A 26,486-nucleotide genomic window follows, 5' to 3' on the forward strand; every position below is an offset into this window, starting at 1 on the left:
GAGAGGCCACAGATACCAGTCCACATTACTTAGCAAAACTATCAATTACAATGGACTGAGAAAGAAAACTGTTCCAAAATAGAACCAAAATAAGCAGTATCTATCTCTTAAGTCAGCTCTCTACAAAAGGTACTAGAAGAAAAACTTTGTCTGAGGAGATTAACTGTATACTAGAAATCCAAAACACTAAATCAAGGGGTATGTGGAGGGCAGCTTTCACCGCACAGTAAGCAGCTGCAGCTACCATTTTAATATCTGACATCACAGACTTCAAAAGAAACCAATCAGAAGATAAAGGGATAGACACAGCACATACCTTATAGGCAAAACTGAATGAATATTGCAGTTCTAAACATATATATATATATATATATATATATATATATATATATATACATATATATACACACCAGAACAGGGGCACTCAAATTCATAAAAGAAATACTACTCCAGCTAAAATCATATATAGACTCTCACATAGTAATAGTTGGTGACTTCAATACCACATACTCACCAATAGACAGGTCACCCAGGAAACAAAACAAATAAACAAACAAAAAAACAAAACAAAACAGAAATGCCAGAGTTAAATAACATTAAAAATCATATAGAACTAGTAGACATGTACAAAATATTTGACTCAAGTACAAAAAGTGTATTTTATTTTCAGGAGCTTTATAAAACATTTCCCAAAATTGACCAATCAAAATGATTATGCTTCTTTTAAAATCGGACCTTATCATGCCTATTCTCCACTACCCTTTAGAATAGACAAGAGGATGCCTTAGTTGACCAAAAGTCATTTGCTCATATGGAAGAAAAAGATACTTCTCTCTAGAAATTCTTCTTTCATCTGTTGTCACCATACTTGTTGGAACCTGATAAGCTTAGCTTGCACATCACCAAGGATGGCTTCTTGATATAATCAATGCCTATCCTCATGGTCCTGGCAAGAAGGGCTCTTTCCTATCCTAGGAGCTCTGGATATTATCCTTGGAAATGACAAACACCCTAAGCTTTGCTGAGTCTCTAATGGCTGCTGTCTACCCTAAGTGTTAAGCAGGGCTAGAGGTTTTTAGTTTTAAGTACCATTAGTCCCTAGCTTCTTTCTCTTTCTTAGTTTGCTTCGCCTAGATTCACTGAAGGCTTTAAATAGGCTTAGTCAAACTCTATTTATGTTCATTTGTCTCAAACTTGTATCAGAAGAGTGGCATTCTGGGCACAGGCCCATAGACCTATAATTGGAAGGCGAAATGCCACCTGCTCTATTCTCTTAAATGGTGAAATCCTCAAATCAGTCTTTTCTGACAAATCCATTTGCTGACCCACGTTTAATCCGGTGCTAACTTTGCCCCTCTGAAAAGTTTTCTATTGGTCTCTGACAACATATTTCTTACTTCTTTCTTATGAGTCACTCTCATTAGCTCAGAGAAGTGGCCTATTTACTCTTAATATTAAATATAGATTCTGCTATTTGTAGATCTAATACTGACTTTTCAGCTAATTCTAAGTTACTTTGTTTTAATGAACAATTGTCTTTATAATATGTTCTTGAATTTTAACCAGTATACTTTTCCATGAATATTTTTTAATATATACTATGTGATGACATAATTTTAAATGCTAGAAATGTAGCAGTGGAAAAACCTGCACCGATCCAGACTCTGGTGAAATTTGTACTCAGTTTATAAAAAAAGCAGAAAATAAACATGTAATACATTAGAAATTATAAGTTCAATTTCTTCCCCTGCTTGATTGTGTTTTCCTGTATTTGTTTAAGGGATTTATGTGTTTCTTTTTGAAGGACTTCTGCCCGTTTATCTGTATTTCTTTAAGGAAGTTACTGATGTCCTCCTTAAGGTCCTCTATTATCTTCATGAGATGGGATCTTAGGTCAGAATCTTACTTTTCAGGTGTGTTAGGGTATCCAGGGTCTGCTGTGGTGGGAGAACTGGGGTCTGATGGTGCCAAGTGGCATTGGTTTCTCTTGCTTTTTTTGTTCTTGTGCTTTCCTGTCACCACTGGACTAAGCCAGAGGACCCCAATGGAAGAGCTGGGGTAAGGACTGAAGGAGCTGAATGGAATTGCAACACCACAGGAAGAACAACAGTATCAATTACCTGGGCCCCTCAGAGCTCCAAGGGACTAAACCACCAACCAAGGAGTATGTACGGGTGGGTCCATGGATCTAGCTACATATGTAGTAGAGGACTGTCTTATCTGGCATCAGTGGGAGGGGAGGCACTTGGTCCTGTGGAGGATTGTTGCCCCAGTGAAGGGGGAAGCTAGAGGGGTGAGGCAGGAATGGGTGAGGGATCACCCTCTTAGAGGCAAAGGGCGGGGGGGGGAAGGATGTGGGGTTTGTGGAGGGGAGACCAGGAAGGGAAACAGCATTTGAAATTTAAGTACCATTATTTTATAAATAAAATAATTAATAAAAAGAAATTGTAAGTCCCATAACAAAATAACCCAGGAGGAAATGGGCACTGGGAGCGGGAAATTAAGGTAAGGCCAGTTAGTGTTTTCCATAGTCAAGCAGGGGAGGAGCTGCTTGGGAGATGCACAGCCAGAGCTTAAATAAGATGTATGGTGCAGAAAGCGGAAGTGATAAGAAAAGAGCCTTGATAAGCACAAGTCAGTGTGTGGGCTGTGTTGTGGGCAGTAAAACCCCGACATTGGTGATCTGGTGGAGGCTCAAGCTGAATATTGTCTCTCAGATATGTGTGCTTTTACAGTCCTTGAGTGAGTGAGACAGAGTTGGTAAGTTGGAATTATCCAGAGGGAGGTGAAAACCTTTGTTTTGATTCATGTGTGAGATCTGAACAGCAGAGTTGCTGGTACTCTGTCAGTTGATCAAGGTCTGTTCCAATGTTGGAGCCATGTGCAAAAAGGGCATGAGTTGTTGTGCCGTTGAGAACAGGCCTGGGGACATCGAGTTTTCTTGCATCCATAAATAATTTCTGGAGTCACATTTGTAAACTTTCAGATGAGTCACCAAGTTCCAGACAAAGCAATGGAAGGATAATGAAATCACCACTGATGGCTTAGAAACATTGTTCAGGGAAAATAACCTAAACTCCAATTAAAGGATGCCAAACCTAAGGAGAAAATTCTACCCGTTATGTAAGAGCGAGGATTGCCTGTTTCCAACCACTTCTAAATATGTGGGCAGACTGCCTGTAATTAATTACCGCTAAGTCGGCCAGCATTTGCCCATACTGCACCCACCCACAACAGCCTCCGCACAGCTGGGGGTCATCGCGCTGACCATTTTTCCGGGAGTATTAAGCAATTTGTCAGAGAACAAACATCTGTGAAGATGCCTATGTTAGCTAAAATACATCTTAAGTTCTACAGAGTATGCTGCCTCTCTCCAGACCTTGTCATGACTGCTTACTTCCTACATCATTTGAAGTAAAGCAGCACTGGCAGGAAGAATCGTAGCTTCAAATGCAACACTGTGCAGTGAATCAAAAGCATTTAAAGGCACATTACTCAAGAACAGCAACATTGCATTTTTGCACATATTGACAATAAAGTAGAAGTGACAAACTAACTATTTGTTCTTCACACAGGGAGCAATGAAGATTTAAATTTTTTATAAATTAAATTTCTGTATGTACAGTATGTATTTAATTGATTAGCTCCATAATCATTCTGGACTCCCAAGTCAGTCTTCACTGATATAGTGGTATATTTCCCTTCTGTATAATATACTGTATTTTGGTATTTACTTTTTACAATATTAAAACATTTACAACTTATATTACACATGATTTCATTTTATTATTTTATTTAAAACGATGTCAAACATTTTCTTTGATCCTGTTTAAAATACAGTTGTAGTTCTAAGCTTATAAAATATCAAATGATTGTGTGCTCCAGTGCTAAATTCTTCACTAGCTCTCTGCTATTCTCAAAATAAATTTATGAGTTCTTTAGTAGATAATCTTGATCCTCTAGATTTTTTGGTATAATTTCTCAAACATTTGTTAAGATTTACATGTGAAATCTTCCCCTAATATTTATTAAGAAGTAATTTTGAATATGAGGGTGCTGGTTTAATTGACCCATCAGTCTAATGATTTAACCACCAAATAGAATATTGAGAGGCAGTAGAAACTGAGAAGTAGGGCATGGCTACAGGAAATGGGCCAGTAGTGGTGACCCTTTTGTGGGTGTATCTTGCCCCTGGTCTTTTAATTTCTCTTCAGCTCAGTTGTAGATAAACAACTTTCCGATGATACACGCTTTTGTCATGTCATACCTCACTGTAGGTGCTCAGAAAGTACTGTGGACTGACCTCAGAGACTATTAACCAAAACAAGTATTTTCTCTATTATTATTATTATTACTACTACTACTACTACTATTATTATTATTATTATTATTATTATTATTACTATTATTTTGATACAGAGTTTCACTACATGGCCTTGACTGTCCTGGAACTCAGTATGTAGGCCAGACTGGCCTTAGTCAGAAGATCCACCTGCTTCTGTTTTCTGAGGGCTGGAGTCAAAAGCATGTGCCACCACATCAGGATCTGTTCTCACTTTAAATAGTTTGTGTCACATATTGTATCAAACTGACAGTAAACTTGTCCCACACCGTTATACCATAATCTCTACCAATCTGGAACAATGAAGTTTTTGTGAGTTAATCATGTTTTGTCCTAGGTTTCTCTAATTATTTTCTGTTTGGATTTGAAGAGTTGTACTATCTTAACTGGGCTCAATACTCTTACTTCTTTCCAAAGAAGCTTAGAATTAGCTTCTTGGGTCATCTGATCTTCATACCTCACAAACACCTCAATTTCTCTGATGAAGTCCAGATAGTCAATGAGAAACAGGATACTATCTTTTCCATATCTTGATTATCAGCTTTTAGTTTAGATTCTGGTACATAGAGGTATGAGTTTATTACTAATTATATAGATTAATAAGTGGTCATGAACACTTTTCTTGTCTGTGTATTATTACTGTGGGGCTATCTTCTTTGATATAAGATTTTTCTCCCACAGTTATAAACTTTCCCTTTTCAGTACTGTGCTGTCATTCTTATCAATGAACTCACTTAAGCTGCAGAGTGATTTATGACTTACAGTTTTTAGTACTTTGATTAGTAAATTTTGCCAATAGAGAGATACTAAGGTAATTTTTTTTTTAAAAAAGGAAAGCTTAGAAAAAAGTCTTTGGTTTCAAATAGAATGTGCAAATTTTGACAACCATTCAAAGCTGAATGAGGGAGGCTGCTTTTAACAATAGTTACCAGCCTTGTGGTAGCTGTCCATATTTCTTTCTATTGTTCTTACTAATGAAGGGCTTTTGTGACCACACTACGAGCATGGCACCTACCTGGCTTTGAAACATCCTTCCAGGAATAACCTTCCTCCCAGTGTAACCAACCAGAAGAAACTAGTATTTACATGCACCAAGCAGAGGAGACTAGCATTAACATCAGTCAGAAATGACTAGCATTTTTATGGACAAATCAGAAGACACTAATATTTACATGTTTACACACTCATGGTATGGGTCTCAATCTGAATCTGCTGTGTTTCGCCACTCCCACAATGTCTGTGTCTGTGTAATATTACAGGAGATATACAGTTCAGCCTCCACCTCCCCCTTTGCTATGAGTCTTAGCTAATGTTACGCTTGTAGATTCCTGGGAGTTTCCTTTATTCTGGGTTTCTAGTTTGTCTGTAAGTTGCCCCACACCACTGCAGTTCCAGTTGTCTCTCCAAGTACTCATTCCTTCCATCTTCCCCTAACCTGATCGATCGATCGATCTATCTATCTATCTATCTATCTATCTATCTATCTATCTATCTACCTATCTACCTACCTACCTACCTACCTACCTACCTACCTACCTACCTACCTACCTACCTACCTATAGCTTTTAATATTCTCTCTTTCTTCTGTATGTTTAGTGTTTTGATTATTATGCACTTGAGAGACATTCCTTTCTGGTCCAATCTATTTGGTGTTCTCTAAGCATCTTGTACATTTATTAGCATCTTCTTTAGGATAAGAACAGTCTCTTCTATGATTTTATTGAAAATACATTTTGGCTTTTGGGCTTCTCCTTCTTCTATTCCTATTACTTTTAGGTTTGATAGTGTTCCAGATCTTCCTGGATGTTTTTGGTCATTCAGGAGATCTTTAGATTCAACATTTTTACCACTATATTACTTCGTTTTATAGTATCACCTCTCGTATTCTGTTGTTGATACCTGTTCACTTACTTAGATTTCTGTCTTTAGGATTCCCCCAATTTGTGTTTCGTTTCTTGCTTCTATTTCAATTTTCATGTCTTGAACAGGTTCATTCATATTTTTCATCTGTTTGTGTTTTTGGACTTCTTTAAGGGGTTTGTTTATTTATTTCTTATTTAAAGACCTCAATCGTCTTCATAAGATTGGTTTTAAGATCATGTTCTTGTGCTTCAGCTTGGAGTACCCAGGGCTTGCTGTAGTAGGATAACTGGGCTCTAGTGATGCTATGTTGCCCTGACTGTTGTGATTGTGTTATCGAGCTTCTCTCAAGTCATCTGGGTTTGTGTTATAGGTTTAGGTGCTGGTTTTTTAGTTTATTTTGTTGGATATTTGTTTTTTGAATGTTTTCCCTCTTGGTTTCTATCTTCTCTTTGGTGTTCTGGCCTGAGTGCCCTGTGGTTTCAGTGAGCAGCAAGTCTTCAGACCTGGTACTGTGTCTCCACTGGGGTTTTGGTGACTTCTGTGCCATCTGGGGTTTTAGGTATCTGCATTGCCCCTAGGATCCTAAGGCTCTGGGACTTGGCATGGTTTCTGGAGTTCTGGGGACTGGTGTGGTCCCTGCTGTTTCAGGTACTTGTGTGGACATTGGTACCAGCTTGGCCTCTGGGTTTCCTAGTACTTTCCTGGTCTCTGTTAAAGCAGAAGTCTTTTTTTATACTTGTGGACCAGTTTATGATGCCAAAGGGATGCGGTGCTTTGGTGGACTGATGGACACGATCTTAGGAGTGTTAGAGGCTGTAGGTGATGTCTTAGCTGGGGTTTGTCTTACTCCTGTGTCCCCTGATAGAGCAGGAATAACTAAGAATTTTTACTTTGTGTAATAAAAAAAAATACAAAAACCAGAATAGCCATCAGGTGGCGATGTTGAACAAGAAATGAGAGCCCACAGCAGCCGCAGTAGTGTTTCATTTGGCTAGCAATTTAGGAAAGGCACATTGAAACTGTTAAGTCATAAGGAAACAAATACTGGAGATGGAGAGGGACGAATTACTAAAACGGCTCCATCTACCTCATTTCCTTAGGCCATTTGAGTTTTTGAAACATCTTGCAAATAGATGAATGTGTGGTTTTCTGAAACTGGAACGATGGCAAGGCTTGAAGACATAGAGACTACAAGCTTCCTGTTGTGTTAAGGACCCAGTGGGCAGGCTAGACAGGAGAACATGAGGACAGAGGTTCCTCTCTTTGTACAGTTTGCATCTGTCAGCTTCTCCAGTGGGTAAAGCACCTCCAACGGTTTGGCAGAAAATAAGTTTGGACTGCAAGAGGCACTGACTGATTTATATAAACGAGAAATCAAAAGCTCGAAAAAATGGGGCATAGTGATTCTCTAAAAAGAATAGTTCTGTGTTAGCAACCAAGAATGTTTGCAGTAATTTTAAATTTTTAAATCTTTTATAAACCATAGGTCACATAGTTAATGACTATAAAGTTCCTTTGAAGCCTGTTGGATTAAATCAACTTTGTCCTTCAGAAGAAATAACCTTTGGAAATGGTACTACAGAGGGAAAATCTCACATATACTTTCTGTTCCATCAAAACACACAATGCCAACTGGGACTTTCAAAACACTTTAGGAGATACCTAAGAGGAAGGGAGATCAGGAAATCTAGTTGGAGGTAAAGGAAGCTCTCTGGGGACTGCACAACCACAGCAATAAAAATAAGAAACATGAAAGAAGTTCAGTTTGGAGCATGTTTGGGGAAAGAGCTCTGTGAAGTTTAGTGGTATTATTGAATTGGACAGGGATCTTGTTATTTACATAAAATGGGATAACGGATTTTTCTTAACAGTGGGCAATCTATATCCCCTTTAACATCAATCCCTCACATGCATTCTGGCCTCTGGGCCTTCCCTAATGCTGATTTTCAGTCTTTTGCTTGGTTCTCTAAAAGGAAATAAAGGAAAACAAGAATGGGAACTTGTATGAGAAGGGGCAGGATACAAAAGGGGAATGGGAAAGGGAGGGGATTATTATCAAAGACAAGTTTTGACCGTCCTGGGTTCCTGACTAGGGTACAGAAGGTCGAACTCATGCCATGTGTGTTCTGATTCTGGTGCTTCCTTGAGCTGTGAGCTTCCTTTTATTCTTTTCATTGAAGCTACTAGAAATGTTCCTGTTTCTTTATGTTACTGACTGTTTTAGTTGTTTCTGTTGTTAAAATATACTCTAACAAAAATAGCTTAAGGGAAAAAGGATATTGGTTCCCAGTTTTAAGGTACAGTCTGCCATGGTAGAAAATTCTGAGAAGAGGGAGCAGAAGGAGATGTCACAGTGTGTCCAGAGACTAGAAGCAGAAAGTGGGGAACTCAGCCCACTCAATTTCTTCTCTCTCTCTCTGTCTCTTTGTGTGTATATTTTGTAGTTTTTTTTATTATTTTATTTCTAGAATTTTTTAATTCTTAAGAGTTTCATACATGGACACTGATTACTTTCTATATTTAAAAATATTTATGTTTTTTTTTTGCATGAGTGCTGTGTCACAAGGTATACCTGTATGTCAGAAGAGGACATCACATTCCATTGCAGATGGTTGTGAGTTACTATGTGGTTGCTGGGGATTGGATTAAGGACCTCTGGAAGAGAAGTCAGTGGTCTTAATCACTTCTCAGATCCTTTTTTTTAAAAATGCATCCCAGGACCCATGCCCATGAGACTGTGCTACCCACATTAAGGGTGGGTCTTTCCTCATAGTCATGGCCAGAGGTGAATCTGATCAAGAGGCTAAGAATTGACTCCCTAAAGTTTCTCCTTTAACCTTCACATTCAAGCTATGAAATGCACACATGTACACACACACACACACATACACACACACACTAAGTATACAAATAAGCAAAATCTACTTAGTGTTTTGTTTTATTTTTAGTTATTTTGATACCTGAATTAATCTCCCTTAGAAATTTGGCTTCTTCTGGCTTTTCAGGGATCTCCTTGTCTCTCCTCCTGAAGTTTTAAACATCTCTGACTCATCTTCAACTTTTGCTCCATGATTGCTCACATGGGTAAGTTGCTTTTTCCATCTCTACGTACATTTACAAAATGAGTATCTTTTTGGCTAATCTCCCTGTTCTTTGCTGGTAACCCTCAAATTCATGTTCTGCACTAACCTTCCCAGTCGTATGAACCTAGATATGGCAGGTCCTCATGAGGACCCCTGTGGTCAAGTCTCCTCTCACTAGCTGGACTTTCTCATGGAATCTTCCTGGTCTCAGCTTGATTCCTCTCTTCTTCTAAACTCTAACCCATTGTTGTCAGTTAGTCTTAGCAATTATGTCTGCACATGTTGCACTCATCTAGTCTATTCAAGCTTTTTTGTTACTATTTGAAAATATTACAGTAGCTTCATAATTGGATTTTCTTTAGTTCATGTTTGACTCTTCATTTAAACTACCACCAGGCTCAACTTTCTAAAAGACTACTTTGATTTCATATAACACTTGTTTTCCTGAAAATTTTAATCCATGTTTTAAAGTCAAATATGGGCCGCTGAGATGGTTCAGTGGATAAAGGCATTTGTCTCCAAGCCTGATGTGTTCAATCCTAGGACTCACAGGGAGGAAGGAGGAAAGCAACTTCTGTAAATCGTCTTTTAATCTCCACAAATTAGCCATGACATGTGCTGGATAACTCATACAACACAAATGCATACAAATTGAATAATAAATGCCAAAGAAAAGAAGGTTAAAAAGATTTATAGCTCTTCACTTGGAATTTAATATTATTCACAATTTAGCCCTAATTGGCTTTTTTGGCCCTAACACACATAACCTTCAAACACTTTGTATTATAATACTTGTATCTCCCACATTATATAAAGACTCAATTCTAATACCAATGGAATCATGATCCTAATATATTTTAGTACCTAAGGTAATGTGGATTAATTCATATTTGTTACTTTTATAAAGTTATAAGTCTGAAACTAGTACAAGATTCTAAATAATTAAAGACTTATTTTTTTTCTCATTAACTTTCATGAGGAAGCTATGTCAACTACTGTTCTAGGCATAAGAAGACAAGAAAATAAAGACCAACATTTGCTTTTGAGGGAAATAGAGTATACATGAGGTACTGAAGGAGAGAAAGCTATTTTTGAAAGACAAGAATTTTTGAAGCAGTGTGTCTAGCCATTGCCTCTAATGAAACATTTCCTTTCTTAATCCAAATATGAATTCTGATACAATGAATGGACTTTCCTTATTTAAACCTTCAGGGCCTGTGCTAGACTGATTTTTTCACTGGGACTGCATTATTTTTTTCTTTTTAATTTTTTACCATATGCCCCAGTTTTACAGGGCTGAGCATTTCCTTTCTAACACCACTGATGTTCTAACATCCGTTGATATGCATGGACTTTCTTTGTTTTTTATTTTTACACATATTGGCAAACAGACACTTTAAGGATAAGGGTTTCACTAATGGATGGTCAAACTTCAAAATAGACAATGAAGAACTGAAATGATGCTCAGAAATTTCAGGAGAACCCTTTCCATTAATTTAATGTCCAATGTCCTCTACCATTGTTTCCAAAGCAACAGTGGATTTTTCCCCCTTCGTGCTTTTATTCCAGAAAGAAAATTCACTGGGTGCACCTCTTTCTACTTCCCATTAATGGGCTTGCTGACATCCTTCTCTTTTGGTGTCTGTTCTCAAGGACAGAGGGGAGATAGACCCTATTAGTTAATGATGTGACTCACATCCCAAATAATAAGAAAGAGAGAAAAGAGAGCCAATCTGACCCTGCATCATACTACCTCACTGGAAGCCATTCATCTCTGCCTTACAATGGCTCCATGGCAGTGTTCAGTTGGTTGCTTTGCCACTAGAACTCTCTCTTACAGCCTTTTTGAAAGTAACATCATTTCCCTCCTTCTTGCTTTACTAAAGTATAATTTAAATCTGCATCCTGTTAGTTTGAATATATGAACAAATACAGCTGTGAAAAGATCACAGAATCAGGGCAGTTGCTGTGTCCATCACACCCTGAAGAATTTTTGTACCTCTTTTGTTGTTGTGGCTGAAGAGCACTCAACATGAGATCTAGTCTCTTGAATTTTTAAGTGCACAAAACTACATTGTCAGTGAGGGGCAGTGTGTTCTGCAGCTCATCTCTAGAGCTATTCATCTTTCATAATTGAAACAGGAAATTCATCAAACAAGTCATTTCCCCCCTCCCACAGCATCAGCAACTGTGATTCTAGGTTCTGCTTTTACATGTTTGCATATTTTCCAGACTTTTGAGATGAAGTGGAATTAGGAAATTGCTTTCTCATGACTGCCTTAATTCACTAGACATACTGTCTGCCAGACTCAACTGTGTTGCTGCAAATGCAAGATTTCCTTCACATTTTAGGTAGAATTCTAATCTGTTGTATGACTCTTTCACATCTTTTGCCATTCATCTGTTGGTAGATACTTGGATTGTATGTTGGTGATAGGGAACAGTACTGCAAAGAACAGAGTATGGTTTACTGAGTTACCAATCTGGTTTTCTGTGTATATTTATTCAATAGTGACATCACCACTTCAGATTATTCTATATTGATTTTATGAGCCACCATATTGTTCTCTGTGACAGCTGCAGGATTTTATATTCTCACCAATGGGGGAATAAAGGTATTATGGTTTAGCATGAATAACTGCAGTAATCTAAATAGAGTAAAAAAGAAAAGTGAATTTAATAAATATTTTAAAATTTTAAAAAGTCCCATTACAAATACTGTTGATTTTCTACTTGTAGTTAAAGAAAAGTTATTATATACAACTTCAACTATTTTAGTACAGATTATAGGATCAAATATTTCTGAATGTTTTTACTAATAGCCATTTTGCAATAATGATTTAGTTATCTTATTTCTATAGCACGTTAAATCAATCTTTTGTACTTCTGTTGTTTATTTGTGTTGTGGGTCAGGGTGTGCCATTCATAGTATATGTGTGGAGATCAAAGGAAAACGTTCAGAAATCTGTACTTTCTTTCTTCCATCTTGGTTCCCGGGTCTTGAACTCAGTTTCAGGTTGGTCAAGCACATTTGCCCACCGAATCTTCTTACCAGCCTCTTAGAACAATTTTAATAGGCAAAACTTACCTAACGATCTTGTGTGTGCAAGCTAATATTGTTGCCAATGGAGGGAAGCATTAGTTGTTTTTGAGTACTTAGGATTCTGCATTCTAGATGTTTGCCATTAGCTGAGTACTGTCATAAAATTAGGGGCAGAAAGCAAACAATAGACACAAAGCCAATGCTATTACTTCATCCTGCTTCCTCTCTCTTAGGAAGTATATGATCAAGCGTGAATACTAAGGGGAGTTGGTCAAACCTGGGCATGGAGGTATGAATTGCAGTTATAAGAAGTGTGCCAGTGAATCTGGTAATGAGTGGGTAGTAGAGGATTGAGTGATTTACCATGCCTGTGATGTTACTATAATGTAGCTATTGTCTTTATTAAAGACTAAATCAAATTTCAAATATTGATAACTTTATTTTATACTATATAAGTGGATACATAATTATATTTAATATTCTGTTTGGTTAATCGTAGACTAGCATATGTCCTCATTAGATTATTTTGTATGTAAGCTGCATGAAATCAAATCCTTATTTTATGGTATATTGCTGTATAAATTTTGAAAAAAATTTCTTGTCTTTCCAGATCACAAAATTACCTTTAAAAATAAAAACAGGAATAAGTCACAGTTCCGAAAGTTTTTTGTAGGATTCAGTGCATGTACAGGACTTTGTACATTCTGGCCATGACTATTCAGATTACTGATGTGCTGTATGTGGCTACAAACTCAGTTTCTGCATTTTTTAAAATTATGTACAGAGATCTTAGAGTGTATTCCCGAGGCTTGTCTACATATTTCTTTATTCATGCCTGTTGTACAGGGGTGTGATTTGGTAGCGTATTTGCTCTGAACATGTAGTCAAAATTATCAATCCCATCATGTAATGGTGTCATCATATATTTTGAGAGCAAACAATTGTTAAATAAATATTTAGCCAATTACACATACCTGGTTTTCCATTTTGGTAAATTATTTATGCCTTCCTTTTAGACATGAGAATTGAAACTTTGGTAGTAGAGGTTGGTTTTGTTTTGTTTTGTTTTTTTATTTTCTTTGTTTTTTGTCTTTTCATTTTGGAATGTTAGATAGCAATCATACTGCTTGCATCTGTAAAGTACTCAACATTGTTTTGTTTGGGACACAAAACCATGCCAGGAAGTTTGGTAAGGTAGAGCATATTGAGACCCAGAGACTTGGTGGGCACACATCTGAGGCTTAGGTGGCTCCCCACTCCCTGCCGGACTCCTGACTTGAAACAGGTGTCATGCTCTTCACATAAAAGAAACACATCCTAAGGCTACCTGGGCCCCAAACAGAGTTCTTCATGCTAATGAGATACCTACAGGCCCAAAGGGCTTAGCCACTAAGTTTCACTTCCCAGACACTCCTCCATGCAAAAAGTATTTAATCTCAGGCCCACCCTGAGAAGTAGGAAAGGTACATCATGCATCCATTTTTCACCATGAACAACCCATAAACTCTTTAGAACCATGGACTGTCTATATCATAAAGATCTGTGTTGAGCAGCCATGAAGAAGGCATTGCCTACAGAACCACAGCTTAATTCTCCAGTTGAAGGCCTCTCTGTGCTCCTAGCCACAACCACCAATTCTATCTCTGCAAAGCTAAGGACAATCACCCATTGGACAAGCTGGAGCTCCCCTCTTCCCCCCAGCAGCAAGCTAGACACTGTCCCCTGCCTGTGGGGCCCCACTCCATTTTCTCTGCTCTTCTACAACTCTCAGTGGCACTTGGATGTCCAAAAGTCTGAGAACCCCAAGTCCCCAGACTCACAGCAGGCCTGGGGACACCAGACCCAGCTGCTTAAGCTTTCTCACACCTCACACTGCACTTTCCCACCCTGCTTGCCATGTGGGATAAGCTCAGTCAAGCTCCCCATATTCTGCCTCTCCAAGAGGCCACACCTAGCAGCAGAGTGAACACGGACCTACAGTTTTGTCCTCAGCATCTCAATGAACAGTGTAGAATATTTCCTTATAGGAAGAAAGCACAATTATAATATGTATTACATGCACCTCAAAATTGTTATATGAGAGGTTTTCTACGGGAATGAAACAATGGTGTAAGGAGAGTATTCTTATGTGCAAAACACAGATGCATGTGATTACAGAGCACAAACAAAAGCCTCAGAAAGCTCCTAGTTTCCACTTCATGTGAGCAAAATTATGCCTCGAATAAATGTATATCATGGTTTTGTTCCTTTTTTCAGAAGACCTTTTGTGGTTCATGGAAATTTGAACTTCTGGTAAGCAATGAATTTCAGCAAGCACATTTCAGGGTAGAGCTGAGAATATATTGTAGGAATGATAATTTTGTTAGTACATTAAAATGTATGTGCAAAAGTGTGTAGGCTGATGTACCTGGAGTAGATCTAAAAGCTTGAAATATAGAAGTAATGAGAACTCATTTAGAGAGCAGATGATTTTATTGCAAATATGGTGAAATTTTAAAAATAGAATCATTTAAAAATTGTAATCTTGGATAACTAATTTTAAGGCATATGTACACCCCAGATATTGCATAGCCTATGTTATATTAAAAAATATCGGGCTGGAGAGATGGCTCAGGGGCTGGAGAGATGGCTCACGGGCTGGAGAGATGGCTCAGCGGGCTGGAGAGATGGCTCAGCGGTTAAGAGCACCCGACTGCTCTTCCAGAGGTCATGAGTTCAATTCCCAGCAACCACATGGTGGCTCACAACCATCTGTAAAGAGATCCGATGCCCTCTTCTGGTGTGTCTGAAGACAGCTACAGTGTACTTATATATAATAAATAAATAAATCTTAAAAAAAATCTTTTTCTGAAATTCAACCTTAAATGGGTCTTTTGTATTTTTATTTGCTAAATCTGCTTTTTCACGGAATTCTTAAACTTTAGAAAAGAGATTAATTGTTGTTCAGCATATTTAGCATCATTTGATAGAAAAGTTTATTTGCCTGATAAAGTAGGACCCATGAGCCCTGAATATGTACTTTTTTAAACCTAGAATAATAAAATTCAATAAAATAAAGAAGTATGAACAAATCTTTTAGATCATCATAATATTTAGGAAGTAATAGTGTATGGATAAACATGAAAGCTGGTAGGCTATGAACAGAATATATCAAAGGAAAGTTTTACAATCTAGCCATATGTTAGGGAGTTTGATATTAATATGAGTGATCTGGTTGGCTAAATTGAAACTATATTCACAAAATATATTTTTCTCATTGGGGTAATAAAACCCACTTCCTACCAAAAATTCTTTTTTTATCTTTAAAGTTACTATTTTTGATTTATATATATTTTTTAATTTTGTAATTATATTTATATACAGAAAATTTAAGTGTACATTTAACCCAGTTTAGTGGCGAGTTCTTTAGCCTTTGTCTTTTCCAGTTTGGCAATGCGAGCCACAGACTTAGGACCCAGGACATTGCCTCCCCAGTGGCAGCGGATCTCGTCTTATCGGTCATTATAATTGGTCCTAATAGTTTCCACCAGCTTAGCCAGAGCACCCTGTCTTCCAAGTTAACCTGTGTGAAAGCAACAGTGGTGCAGGGCCTTTCCCTTGAACAAAGGGCAGGCAGGAAAACCACCAGCTCAATGGGGTCTACATCATGGTCAATCACCACCAGCCGAGCCTTCTTGTTCTCCACCAAGGTGGAGACTGTATTGACCCCTGCTCGGAGGACAGGTGGTCTCTTAGTTGGGATGTCCCCTTTGTCACCAGCTTTCTTCTCAGAGCGGGCCAGCAGCCTTTGCTTCTTCTCCTGTTTTGTCTCTGGCCTGTACTTGTGGGCAAGCTTAAGCAGTTGAGTCACTGTTTGCCTATCCAGGGCCTGGGTGAACTGGTTGATGGCAGGAGGTACCTTGAACTGCTTATAGAGGATGGCTCTTTGCCACTGCAGCCTGATGTAGCGGGGCCATTCGACGAAGCATGTGAGATCTCTTTTGGGCTGGATGTCCTGCCCAATGCCGAAGTTCTTAGGGCTTTTCTCAAACAAAGGATTGACCACCTTTTTGGCCTCCTGTTTCTTGACCACGGTGGGGGCCGGGGCCACCTTCTTCCCCTTGGCCTTCTTTCCTTTGGAAATCTTGCTTGGCTGGAGGAGAGAGAAAGAAGAGGGAATTGTGGGTGATAAGTAAGTGGCCGCGGAGATCGTGAGAGTCTTGATTTATATTTTTAATTTTAAAACTTACATTTATATTTATTTTTAAAGAAGGAAGCTCAATTAAGGAACTATTTCTATGAGACTGGGCTGTGGGCATGTCTGTCAAACATTTTAAATGGAAAACAGGTAATTTTTATACAATATATTTTGATTATGATTTTCTCCCCTCCAACTACTCCCAGATCCTCTTCAATGTCCCACACAAATCCTCCTCCTCCTCCTTCTCTCTCTCTCCCTTCCTTCGTTGTCTTTCTTTTCTTTCTTTTAATTCTTTCTTCATCCCTCCCTCCCTTTTTTCTTCCTCCCTCCCTCTCTCCCTTCTTTCATTAGAATATAGATGTCTAAAAATAATTAAAAAATAAAATAAAATAAAAACAACAAACTAGAATAGGAAAATCAAACAAAAGAAAAACAACCATATTCTTTAGATTGTACTGTACTTTGTTCCTTCTGTTTCCTTTTACCAAACTCTCCCATTTTTTGTCACTATTCTTTACTGCATGCATAGTGTATATATGTAAACATATGTATGTTTCTAATATAACCTGTTCATTCTACATAACTTATATGTATGTTTTAAGGGTTGATTGTCTGATACTGGGTAACTAATTGGTGTGATATTCCCTGGGAAGACGCACCTATTCCAATCTTAGCTTTCCTCAGTTGCTTGTAGCACTTTTCATCTATGGTCTTGGGGTTTTGGATGTAGTCTTTGACTCTTGGAGGGAGCACCATCAACCCAGATAAACATTCTCTCTCTCTCTCTCTCTCTCTCTCTCTCTCTCTCTCTCTCTCTCTCTCTCTCTCTCTCTCTGTCTCACTCTCATGCACTTCTGTATTTATGAAACTACATACAATATGTTATTTAAAGATAAGTAGTTAATACTGTGATTCCTTGTGGCCATGTTCAGACATTCTTACCCACCTACCTCCTTGTTATTTTACTCACCTTTCTCCTTACATTCTGCTAGTCCCTACTTTTTCCCTATTTAACTCTCTTTCCTTCCTCGGGATTTATTTTCATGATCAGAGCACTTGTGGCATGTTATTCCCCTCTCCATTGCATCTGAAGCTCCCTCTCCTGTCCAAGATCCTACTTTCTTTCTTAATTTTTTTCTTTTCATTTACTCCATGTACTCACATTTATTTGAAGATCTGGAGCTAGCAACTTGCAATATGAGATAACCTGTGTTTGTAGGGGTCTCTGCGATCACCACAGCCAACAGAGTAATGATCTGCTAGGACAAGAATGTAGTTCAGGTCAGCATGACTCAGTGGTCGGTGCTGCTTCAAACATCAGATGTCTGAGCCCAAGAGGTTTATTTTAGACATGTTTAAGCGCAGCTCAATTTGATGATATTTCTTTCTAATGATAATTAACTCAGTCTCATGTGCACAATAAAACTTCAGATATGGCTACATTGAAACTCTTTGTAAAGTACATGAAACAATTTCCATAAAGATGAATTCTATAGATTGCCAAGTTCATGATAAGGGTCTCAGGGAGATCCCAGTGTGATATTATACAGACACAGTGCAAAGGTCGTCAGGTCATGACTTCTTCATATCCTCTGGGTTGAAAACAGGTTATACATGTCTTCTTTTGAAGAAATAACCTTTTAGGTTTAACATTCTCAGTTCCCATAGTCCTTATCTATGAGTACATGGACCTCTTTGTCTTTCTGTGTCTGACTTACCTGACTCAATATGATCCTTTCAAATTATATCCATTTACTTGTGAACTTCATAATTTGATTTTTCCTTACAGCTGAGTAGTATTACGCAGTGTGAACACAACATATTTTAAACTTTCATTTATTAGACCGAGGACACTTAGGTTGATTATATTCTTTAGCTATTGTAGGTGGAAGAGCTGTGAACATGAATGAGCAAGTATCTGTAGAGTATGATGTCAAGTCAATAGAGCATATGCCAAGGAGTGGTGTAGTTGCATCATGTGGTAGAGCAAGTTTTAGCTTCTCTGTTTCTGTTTTTCAGGAAAACAAAATATATTATACTAATGGATATAGATACAGTAACTCATGTAGATCCATGACCGAGAACCGGTCTCTTGGAAGGGTGTAACCAATACTTTCCTTGGGTAATCATGGATCCTCTACCCCATGTTTTCTTCGTAAAAACATTGATGGAAAAACTCCTGCGTCCTGATAAGTCCAACTACAGTGGTCAAACAAAACATGGCTATACCGAGCCTTTCCTCAGTACTCAAGCCTCATGTGTCATAGACTTAAGGGATGTCAGCACTCTGCCAATCCTAAAATTATAACCTGTTTGCTTAGTTTTCGCTTTTTAAGAATTCTTCACATTGAATTCCATAATGGCTGCACCTGTTTGCAATACCACCAACCGTAAATGAGGGTTTCCTTTTTCTCCTGTCTCCACCAGCAATTTCCGTGGGTTGTCTTGCTTTGATCACTTATAACTGGAGTACTTTTGTCTATTATTTTATTCCAATTATCTTTAAAGTTAAGATGTGTTTCTTGTAGACAACATTTTGAAAGATTTTATGTCTTTATTTAGCGGATTGAAACCAGGTATCCTTAAGACTTATCACTGAAATGTTTACATTAATTTAGGTGAGGGTTTGGGTGACTTTTGATATTAGTTTTGCATTATTAGTGGTATTTAGTGTTTTAATAATTACAGTTTCATATTTCTTGCCACAGACTCTGTACTATGTTTATTCCTCTCTTCAGCCAGAAATGGTGCTTTGTGTGTTTGTATTTTCTTTAATTTGTTTTATTGGATATAAATGTTTTACACTGTTTAGGTCATAGAAAGTTTGTTCCTCCTTCAGTTATAGGAAATAATTCTGTTGGATTTATTAGGATAGGGTAGCCATCACAGTATATTAGGACTATTTTTGTTGGAATCAATGATTTTATTTTTAAAATGGTAAGAGTTACATGATTTAGAAAGCTATATGAGTCCTAAATACTTTTTTATTAGATATTTTATTCATTTACATTTCAAACGTTTTCCCATTTCCTGATTTCCCCTCCAGAAACTTCCTATTCTATCCTCCTCCCCCTGCTTCTATGAGGGTGCTCCCCCACCCACCCAGTCCCACCCACTCCAGTCTCCCAGTCCTGGCAAACCCTTACACTGGGGAATCGAGCCTTCATAGGACCAAAGGCCTCTTCTCACACTGATGTCCAACAAGACCATCCTCTGCTACATGTGCTACTGGAGGCATGGGTCAGTTCATGTGTACTCTTTGGTGAATGGTACCTGGGATCTCTGGGTGGTATGGTTGGTTGATACTATTGTTCTTCCTATGAGGTTGCAAACACCTCCTTAAGTCCTTTTTCTAACTCATTTATTTGGGATCTTGTGCTCAATCCAATAGATGGTTGCGAGCATCCACCTCTGGATTTGACTGGCTCTGGCAGAGCTCCTTATGAGACAGGTATATCAGATTCCTGTCAGCTTGCACTTCTTGGCATCAGTAATATTGTCTGGGTTTGGCGTCCCAGGTGGAGCAGTCTCTGGATTGCCTTTCTTTCAGTCTCTGCTTCAAACTTTGTCTCTGTAATTCCTCCTGTGAATATTTTTGTTCCCCCTTCTAAGAAAGACTGAAGCATCCAGACTTTGGTCTTCCTTCTTCTTAAGCTTCATGTAGTCTTGTGAATTATATCTACATATTCTGATCTTTTGGGTTAATATCCACCTATCAGTGAGTTATACCATGTGTGTTATTTTTGACTGGGTTACCTCACTCAGGATGATATTTTCTAGTTTCATCCATTTGCCTAAGAATTTCATGAAGTCATCGTTTTTAATAGCTTAGTAGTACTACATTGTGTAAATGTATTACATTTTCTGTATCCATTCCTCTGTTGAAGGACATCTGGGTTCTTTCCAGCTTCTGGCTATTATAAATAAGGCTGCTATGAGCATAGTGGAGCATGTGTCCTTCTGACATGATGGAGCATCTTTTGGATATATGCCCAGGAGTGGTATAGCTGGATCTTCAGGTAGAAATATTTCCAATTTTCTCAAGAAACACAAACAATAGAGGAGCGTTTCTTTTTGTCCACATCCTCACCAGCATCTGCTGTCATCTGAGTTTTTGATCTTAGCCATTCTGATGGGTGTGAGGTGGAATCTCAGGGTTGTTTTGATTTGCATTTCCCTGATGTCTAAGGATGTTGAACATTTCTTTAGGTGCTTTGCAGTAATTCAGTATTCCTCAGTTCAGAATCCTTTGTTTAGCTTTGCACCTCATTTTTAAATTGGGTTATTTGGTTTTCTGGAGTCTCACTTCTTGAGTTATTTGTATATATATCGAATATTTGCTCTCTATCAGATGTAGAATTGATAAAGCTCTGTTCCCCATCTGTTGGTTGCCATTTTGTCCAATTGACAGTGTCCTTTCTGTTATAGAAACTCTGCAATTTTATAAGGTCCCATTTGTCTATTGTTGATCTTAGAGCATAAGCCATTGGTGTTCTGTTCAAATTTTTTTCTTGTATGTGTTCAAGGTTCTTCCCCACTTTTTTTTTATTAGTTTCAATGTATCTGGTTTTATGTGGAGGTCCTCAATCCAGTTGGACTTGAGCATTATACAAGTAGATAAGAATGGATCAATTTGCATTCTTCTACATGCTGACCTCCAGTTGAACCAGCACAATTTGCTGAAAATGCTTTTTTTTCGCTGAATGGTTTTAGTTTCTTTGTCAAAGATTATAATATGTTCATGGGTTCATTTCTGGGTCTTCAATTCTATTCCATTGATCTACCTGCCTGTCTCTGTACCAATACCATAAAAAATTTTTTTATCACTATTGCTCTGTAATCAAGCTGAGATCAGGGATGATGATTTCCCCCAGCACTTATTTTATTGTTGAGAATAGTTTTCTCTATTCTGTTTTTTTTGTTATTCTATATTAATTTGCAAGTTGCTCTTTCTAACTCTGTTAGAATGTAGTTGGAATTTTGATGGGGATTGCATTAAATTTATAGATTGCTTTTGGTAAGATGGCCATTTTTACTATATTAATACTGCCAATCCATGAACATGGGAGATCATTCCATCTTCTGAGATCTTCGATTTTGTTTTTAGAGACATATGGTTCTTGTCATACAGATATTTCACCTGCGTGATTAGAGTTACACCACGGTATTTTATATTATTTGTGGTTATTGTGAAGGATGTTGTTTCCATTATTTTTCTCAGCTTGTTTTTCCTTTGAATAGAGGAAGGCTACTTATTTGTTTGAGTTAATGTTATATCCAGCCACTTTGCTGAAGTTTTTTAATCAGGTTTAGGAGTTTTCTGGTGGAATTTTTGGGGTTACTTAAGTATACAATCCTATCATCTGCAAATAGTAATATTTTGACTTTGTCCTTTCCAATTTGTATCCCTTTCATCTCCTTTTGTTGTCTGATTGCTCTGACAATGAATTTGAGTACTATATTGAATAGATAGGGAGAAAGTGGACAGCCTTTTTTAGTCCCTGATTTTAGTGGAATTGCTTCAAGTTTCTCTCCATTTAGTTTGATGTTGGCCAGTGGCTTGCTGTATATTGGTTTTATTATGTTTAGGTATGGGCCTTGAATTCCTGATTGTTTCAAGACTTTTATCATGAAGGGATGTTGAATTTTGTCAAATAATTTCGCAGCATCTAATTATATGACCATTTGATTTTCTTCTTTGAGTTTGGTTATAAAGACAATTATGTGGATGAATTTCTTTATATTGAAACAATCCTGAATCCCTGGGACGAAGCCTACTTGATCATGATAGATGATCACTTTGGTGACTTCTTGGAATCAGTTTGTGAGAACTTTTTTGATTATTTTTGCATTAATATTCATAAGTGAAATATGTCTGATGTTTTCTTTGTTGGGTGTTTTTTTTTTGGTTAGTTATGAGAGTAATTGTGACTTCTAGAACAAGTTGGTTGGTGTTCCTTCTATTTCTATTTTGTGGAATAGATTGAAGAGTATTGGTATTAAGTCTTCTCTGAAGGTCTGATAGAATTCTGCATTAAACCCATCTGGTCCTGGGCTTTTTTTTCCCTATTGGGAGACTTTTAGTGACTGATTCTATTTCTTTAGGGGTTTTCAGACTGTTTAAATAGTTTATCTTATCCTGATTTAACTTTGGTACCTGGTGTTTGTCTATAAAATTGTACATTTCATCTAGATTTTCCAGTTTTGTTGAATATAGGCTTTTGTAGTGGGATCTGATGATTTTTTAAATTTCCTCAGATTCTGTTGTTATGTCTTCCTTTTCATTTCTGATTTTGTTAATTGGATCTGGTTAGTTGGTTTTCTCAAAGAACTCCAGGTTTTTCTTGATTCTTTGAATAGTTCTTTGTGTTTCTACTTTGTTTCTAATTTCAGCTCTGAGTTTGATTTTATCCTGCTGTCTACTCCTCTTGGTTGTATTTGCTTCTCATTGTTCTTGAGATTTCAAGTGCGCTTTGAAACGTCTAGTGTATGTTCTCTGCAGTTCCTTTTCAGAGGTACTCGTAGGTATGAGTTTTCCTCTTAGTACTGCTTTCATTGTTTCTTATAAGTTTGGGTATGTTGTGCCTTCATTTTCATTTAACTCTAAAAAGTAATTTCTTTCTTTATTTCTTCATTGAGCAAATTATCATTGAGTAGAGATTTGTTCAGCTTCCATGTGTATGTGGGATTTCTGTTTTTGTTTGTTTGTTTCGTTGTTGTTATTGAAGACCAGCCTTAGTCCATGATGATGTGATAGGATGCATGGAAGTATTTCAGTCTTTTTGTATCTGTTAAGGCTTATATTGTGACCAATTATGTGGTCAGTTTTGGAGAAGGTACCATGAGGTGCTGAGAAGAAGGTATATTCTTTTGTGTTAGGTTGAAATGTTCTATAGATATCTGTTAAATTCATTTGGTTCATAACTTCTGCTAATTTACTGTGTCTCTGTTTAGTTTCTGTTTGCATGATCTGTCCGTTGATGAGAGTGGGGTGTTGCAGTCTCCCACTATTTTTGTGGGAATTTCAATGTGTGCTTTAAGCTTTACAAAAGTTTCTGTTATGAATGTTGTTGCTCTTATATTTCGAGCACAGATCTTCAGAATTGAGAGTTCATCTTGGTAGATTTTCCTTTGATGAGTTATGAAGTGTCCTTTGTTATCTTTTTTGATAACTTTTGGTTCAAAGTCGATTTTATTCAATGCTAAACTTGTAATCCAATTTGTTTCTTGGGACCATTTGCCTGGAAAAAAATTTTAACCTTCTATTTTGAGGTAGTGTCTTTCTTTGTCTCTGGGGTGTGTTTTATTTATTCAGGAAAATATTGGGTGCTGTTTACTTATCCAGCCTGTTAGTCTATGTCTTTTTATTGGGGAATTGTGTCCATTGATGTTAAGAGATATTAAGAAATAGTGTTACTTCCTGTTACCTTTGTTGTTAGAGGTGGAATTATGTTTGTGTGGTTATTTTCTTTTGGGTTTGTTGCAAGGAGATTATTTTCTTGCTTTTTCTAGAGTGTAGTTTCCCTCCTTGTTTTGGGGTTTTTCCATCTATTATCCTTTGTAGGGCTGGATTTGTTGGGCGATACCCGACAAATTTGGTTTTGCCATGGGATATCTTAGTTTCTCTATCTATGGTAATTAAGAGTTTTGCTTAGTATAGCATAGTAACCTGGGCTGGCACTTGTGTTCTCTTTGGGTCTGTGTGACAGCTGCCCAGGATCTTCTAGTTATTAGCATCTCTCTTGAGAAGTCAGGTGTAATTCTGATAGGTCTGCCTTTATATGTTACTTGCCCTTTTCCCCTTACTGCTTTTAATATTCTTTGTTATGTGCATTTGGTGTTTTGATTATTGTGCGATGGGAGGAATTTCTTTTCTAGTCCAATCAATTTGGAGTTCTCTAGGCATCTCTTTCTTTAGGTTAAGGATGTTTTCTTCTATAATCTTGTTGAAGGTATTTATTGGCCCTTTGAATTATGAATCCTCACTCTCTTCTTTACCTATTATTCTTAGGTATTCATTGTGTCCTGGATTTTATTTCATTGTTGTCCTGGATTTTGAATGTTTTGAGCTAGGACCTTTCTGGTTTTTGTATTTTCTTTGACTGTTGTGTCAATACCTTCTATGGTATATTCTGCCCCTGAAATTCTTTATTCTATGTCTTTTATTCTGTTGGTGATGCTTGCATCTATGTTTCCTGATATCTTTCATAGGTTTTCTATTTCCAGGGTTGCCTCTCTTTGGGATTTCTTAATTGTTTGTGTTTCCATTTTTAGATCCCGGATGATTTTGTTCAAATGTTTCACCTGTTTTGTTGGGTTTTCCTGTAATTCTTTAAGGGCTTTTTGTGTTTCCATTTTAAAGATGTCTACCTGTTTACCTGTGGTATCCTGTATTTCTTTAAGGGAATTATTTATGTCCTTCTTAAAGTCCTTTATCATTATCATGAGATGTGATTTTAAACCAGATTCTTCTGTTACCAGTGTGTTGGAGTATCTAGGACTGGCTATAGTGGTAGAACTGGGTTCTGATGATGCCAAGTAGCCTTGGTTTCTGTTGCTTAGGTTGTTAAGTTTGCCCAGTTATTTCTGGTGTTGGTTGGTTGTGCTCTCTCTGATTGGATCCTGTCCTTTCTGTGAGTCTGTGAGCCTGTGAGCCTGTGATTTTAGGTGTGTCAGCACTTCTGGGAGACCAGCTCTCTCCAAGTAGGATTTGGATAAGAAGAGCTGTGCTACAGAGTCAAGTCTGGGGCACAAATGGGGACAGGAAGATTCTTCTCCCCAGTTGATCAGTGTTTCCTGAAACATCTGGTCTCCTGGCTGGTACCTCTTTGGCCAGTTGTTGGAGCAAAAGTGTTGGTCTGAACCTGTGAACTTAGGAGTGACAGCACTCCTGGGAACCAACTCTCTCTGGGCAGTATTTGGGTATGTGCCACAGGGTTAACTCTAGGGCCAGATAGAGACCTGAGTCCTAAGTTCTCTTCTAAAAATCTGCTCTTACATTGAATCTAGGTTTGGTTTTAACCACATACATCAAGAGGCTAAAACCACCTGGATCTCCAGTTCTGGAGGATATGATGCTCCCTTCTGACCTCCAATTACACTGCATATGATGGGTCAGAGTAGCTACTTCTGGTTGCACACAGTGACTTTGCAGAGGCTCCAGAGGCCAAGACTTCTGAGGCACCTGCAGAGAGAGAGAGAGAGAGAGAGAGAGAGAGAGAGAGAGAGAGAGAGAGAGAGAGTCTGGAGGACAAGAGCTGGGCACCAGTTCCATGCAGTCTACTAGGCTCTGGCAAGTTATGACTTTCAATACATTGCTCCAGGCTCTTGTAGCTTCTAAATTCTTTACTTAGAAACTATTATTATGATGATGTTCCCTGTATATTTTACTTCCATTTTCTTTCTTCAAGGTTTTAGTATACTCTATTATATATGCTTAAAATTTTATCTATGATAGAATGGTAATTTTCTTTTATGGTCTTATTAAGTGGTATTTTGTATGCTTCTTGTATTTACATTTGTATGGGCATATATTTTCTTAGTTTGGGGACATTTGCTTATATGGTCTTTGTGAAGATCTGGTCTATACCATTTACTTGGAAATTTTCTCCCTCATATATGTTTACGTAAGGGGAGGTTCTGACACTAAGGTCTAAGGTCTTGTTCCTCAATTGGTTCCTGACTTGTTAATAAAGAAGGCTTGGGGGCCAAGTGCTGGATGGAAGGTACAGGTTGGGTTTCTGGGTCTTAAGAAGAAATAGAGATGTGGGGAAAGGAGAAGGGAACATTTCTGCCATGCTTTGGAATGAGCAGAAAGCAACAGTCATGAAAGGCCTTGGGGCATCTTGGGCCTGGGGCCTCCACTAAGAACAGGGTCCAAGGATGAGGGCAGGATGGGGACTGTAGCAGTAAAAGGAAGGGGTTTTGGCTAGCTGATGAAAGCCACAGAGTTTAGGGCGAAGGGAAAGATGGAGA

At 37.8% G+C, this 26,486-nt stretch overlaps 1 protein-coding gene across 1 annotated transcript in view; it reads right to left on the reverse strand.

Moving 5' to 3' along the window:
* Window positions 1-17,038, reverse strand: part of Rpl7a-ps12 (ribosomal protein L7a, pseudogene 12) — a 101,409-nt gene extending 84,371 nt beyond the window's left edge. The window contains exons 1-2 of the mRNA XM_063282757.1: window positions 16,997-17,038; window positions 15,961-16,529 (exon numbers count right to left, since the gene is read on the reverse strand). Of these exons, the coding sequence (XP_063138827.1) occupies window positions 15,961-16,529; window positions 16,997-17,038 (611 nt within the window). The remainder of the gene's footprint in view (window positions 1-15,960; window positions 16,530-16,996) is intronic.
* Between the last annotated feature and the right edge of the window lie 9,448 nt (window positions 17,039-26,486).

This window comes from Rattus norvegicus, chromosome 2 (genome assembly GCF_036323735.1).
Source record: "Rattus norvegicus strain BN/NHsdMcwi chromosome 2, GRCr8, whole genome shotgun sequence".
NCBI classification, from domain to species: Eukaryota; Metazoa; Chordata; class Mammalia; order Rodentia; family Muridae; genus Rattus; species Rattus norvegicus.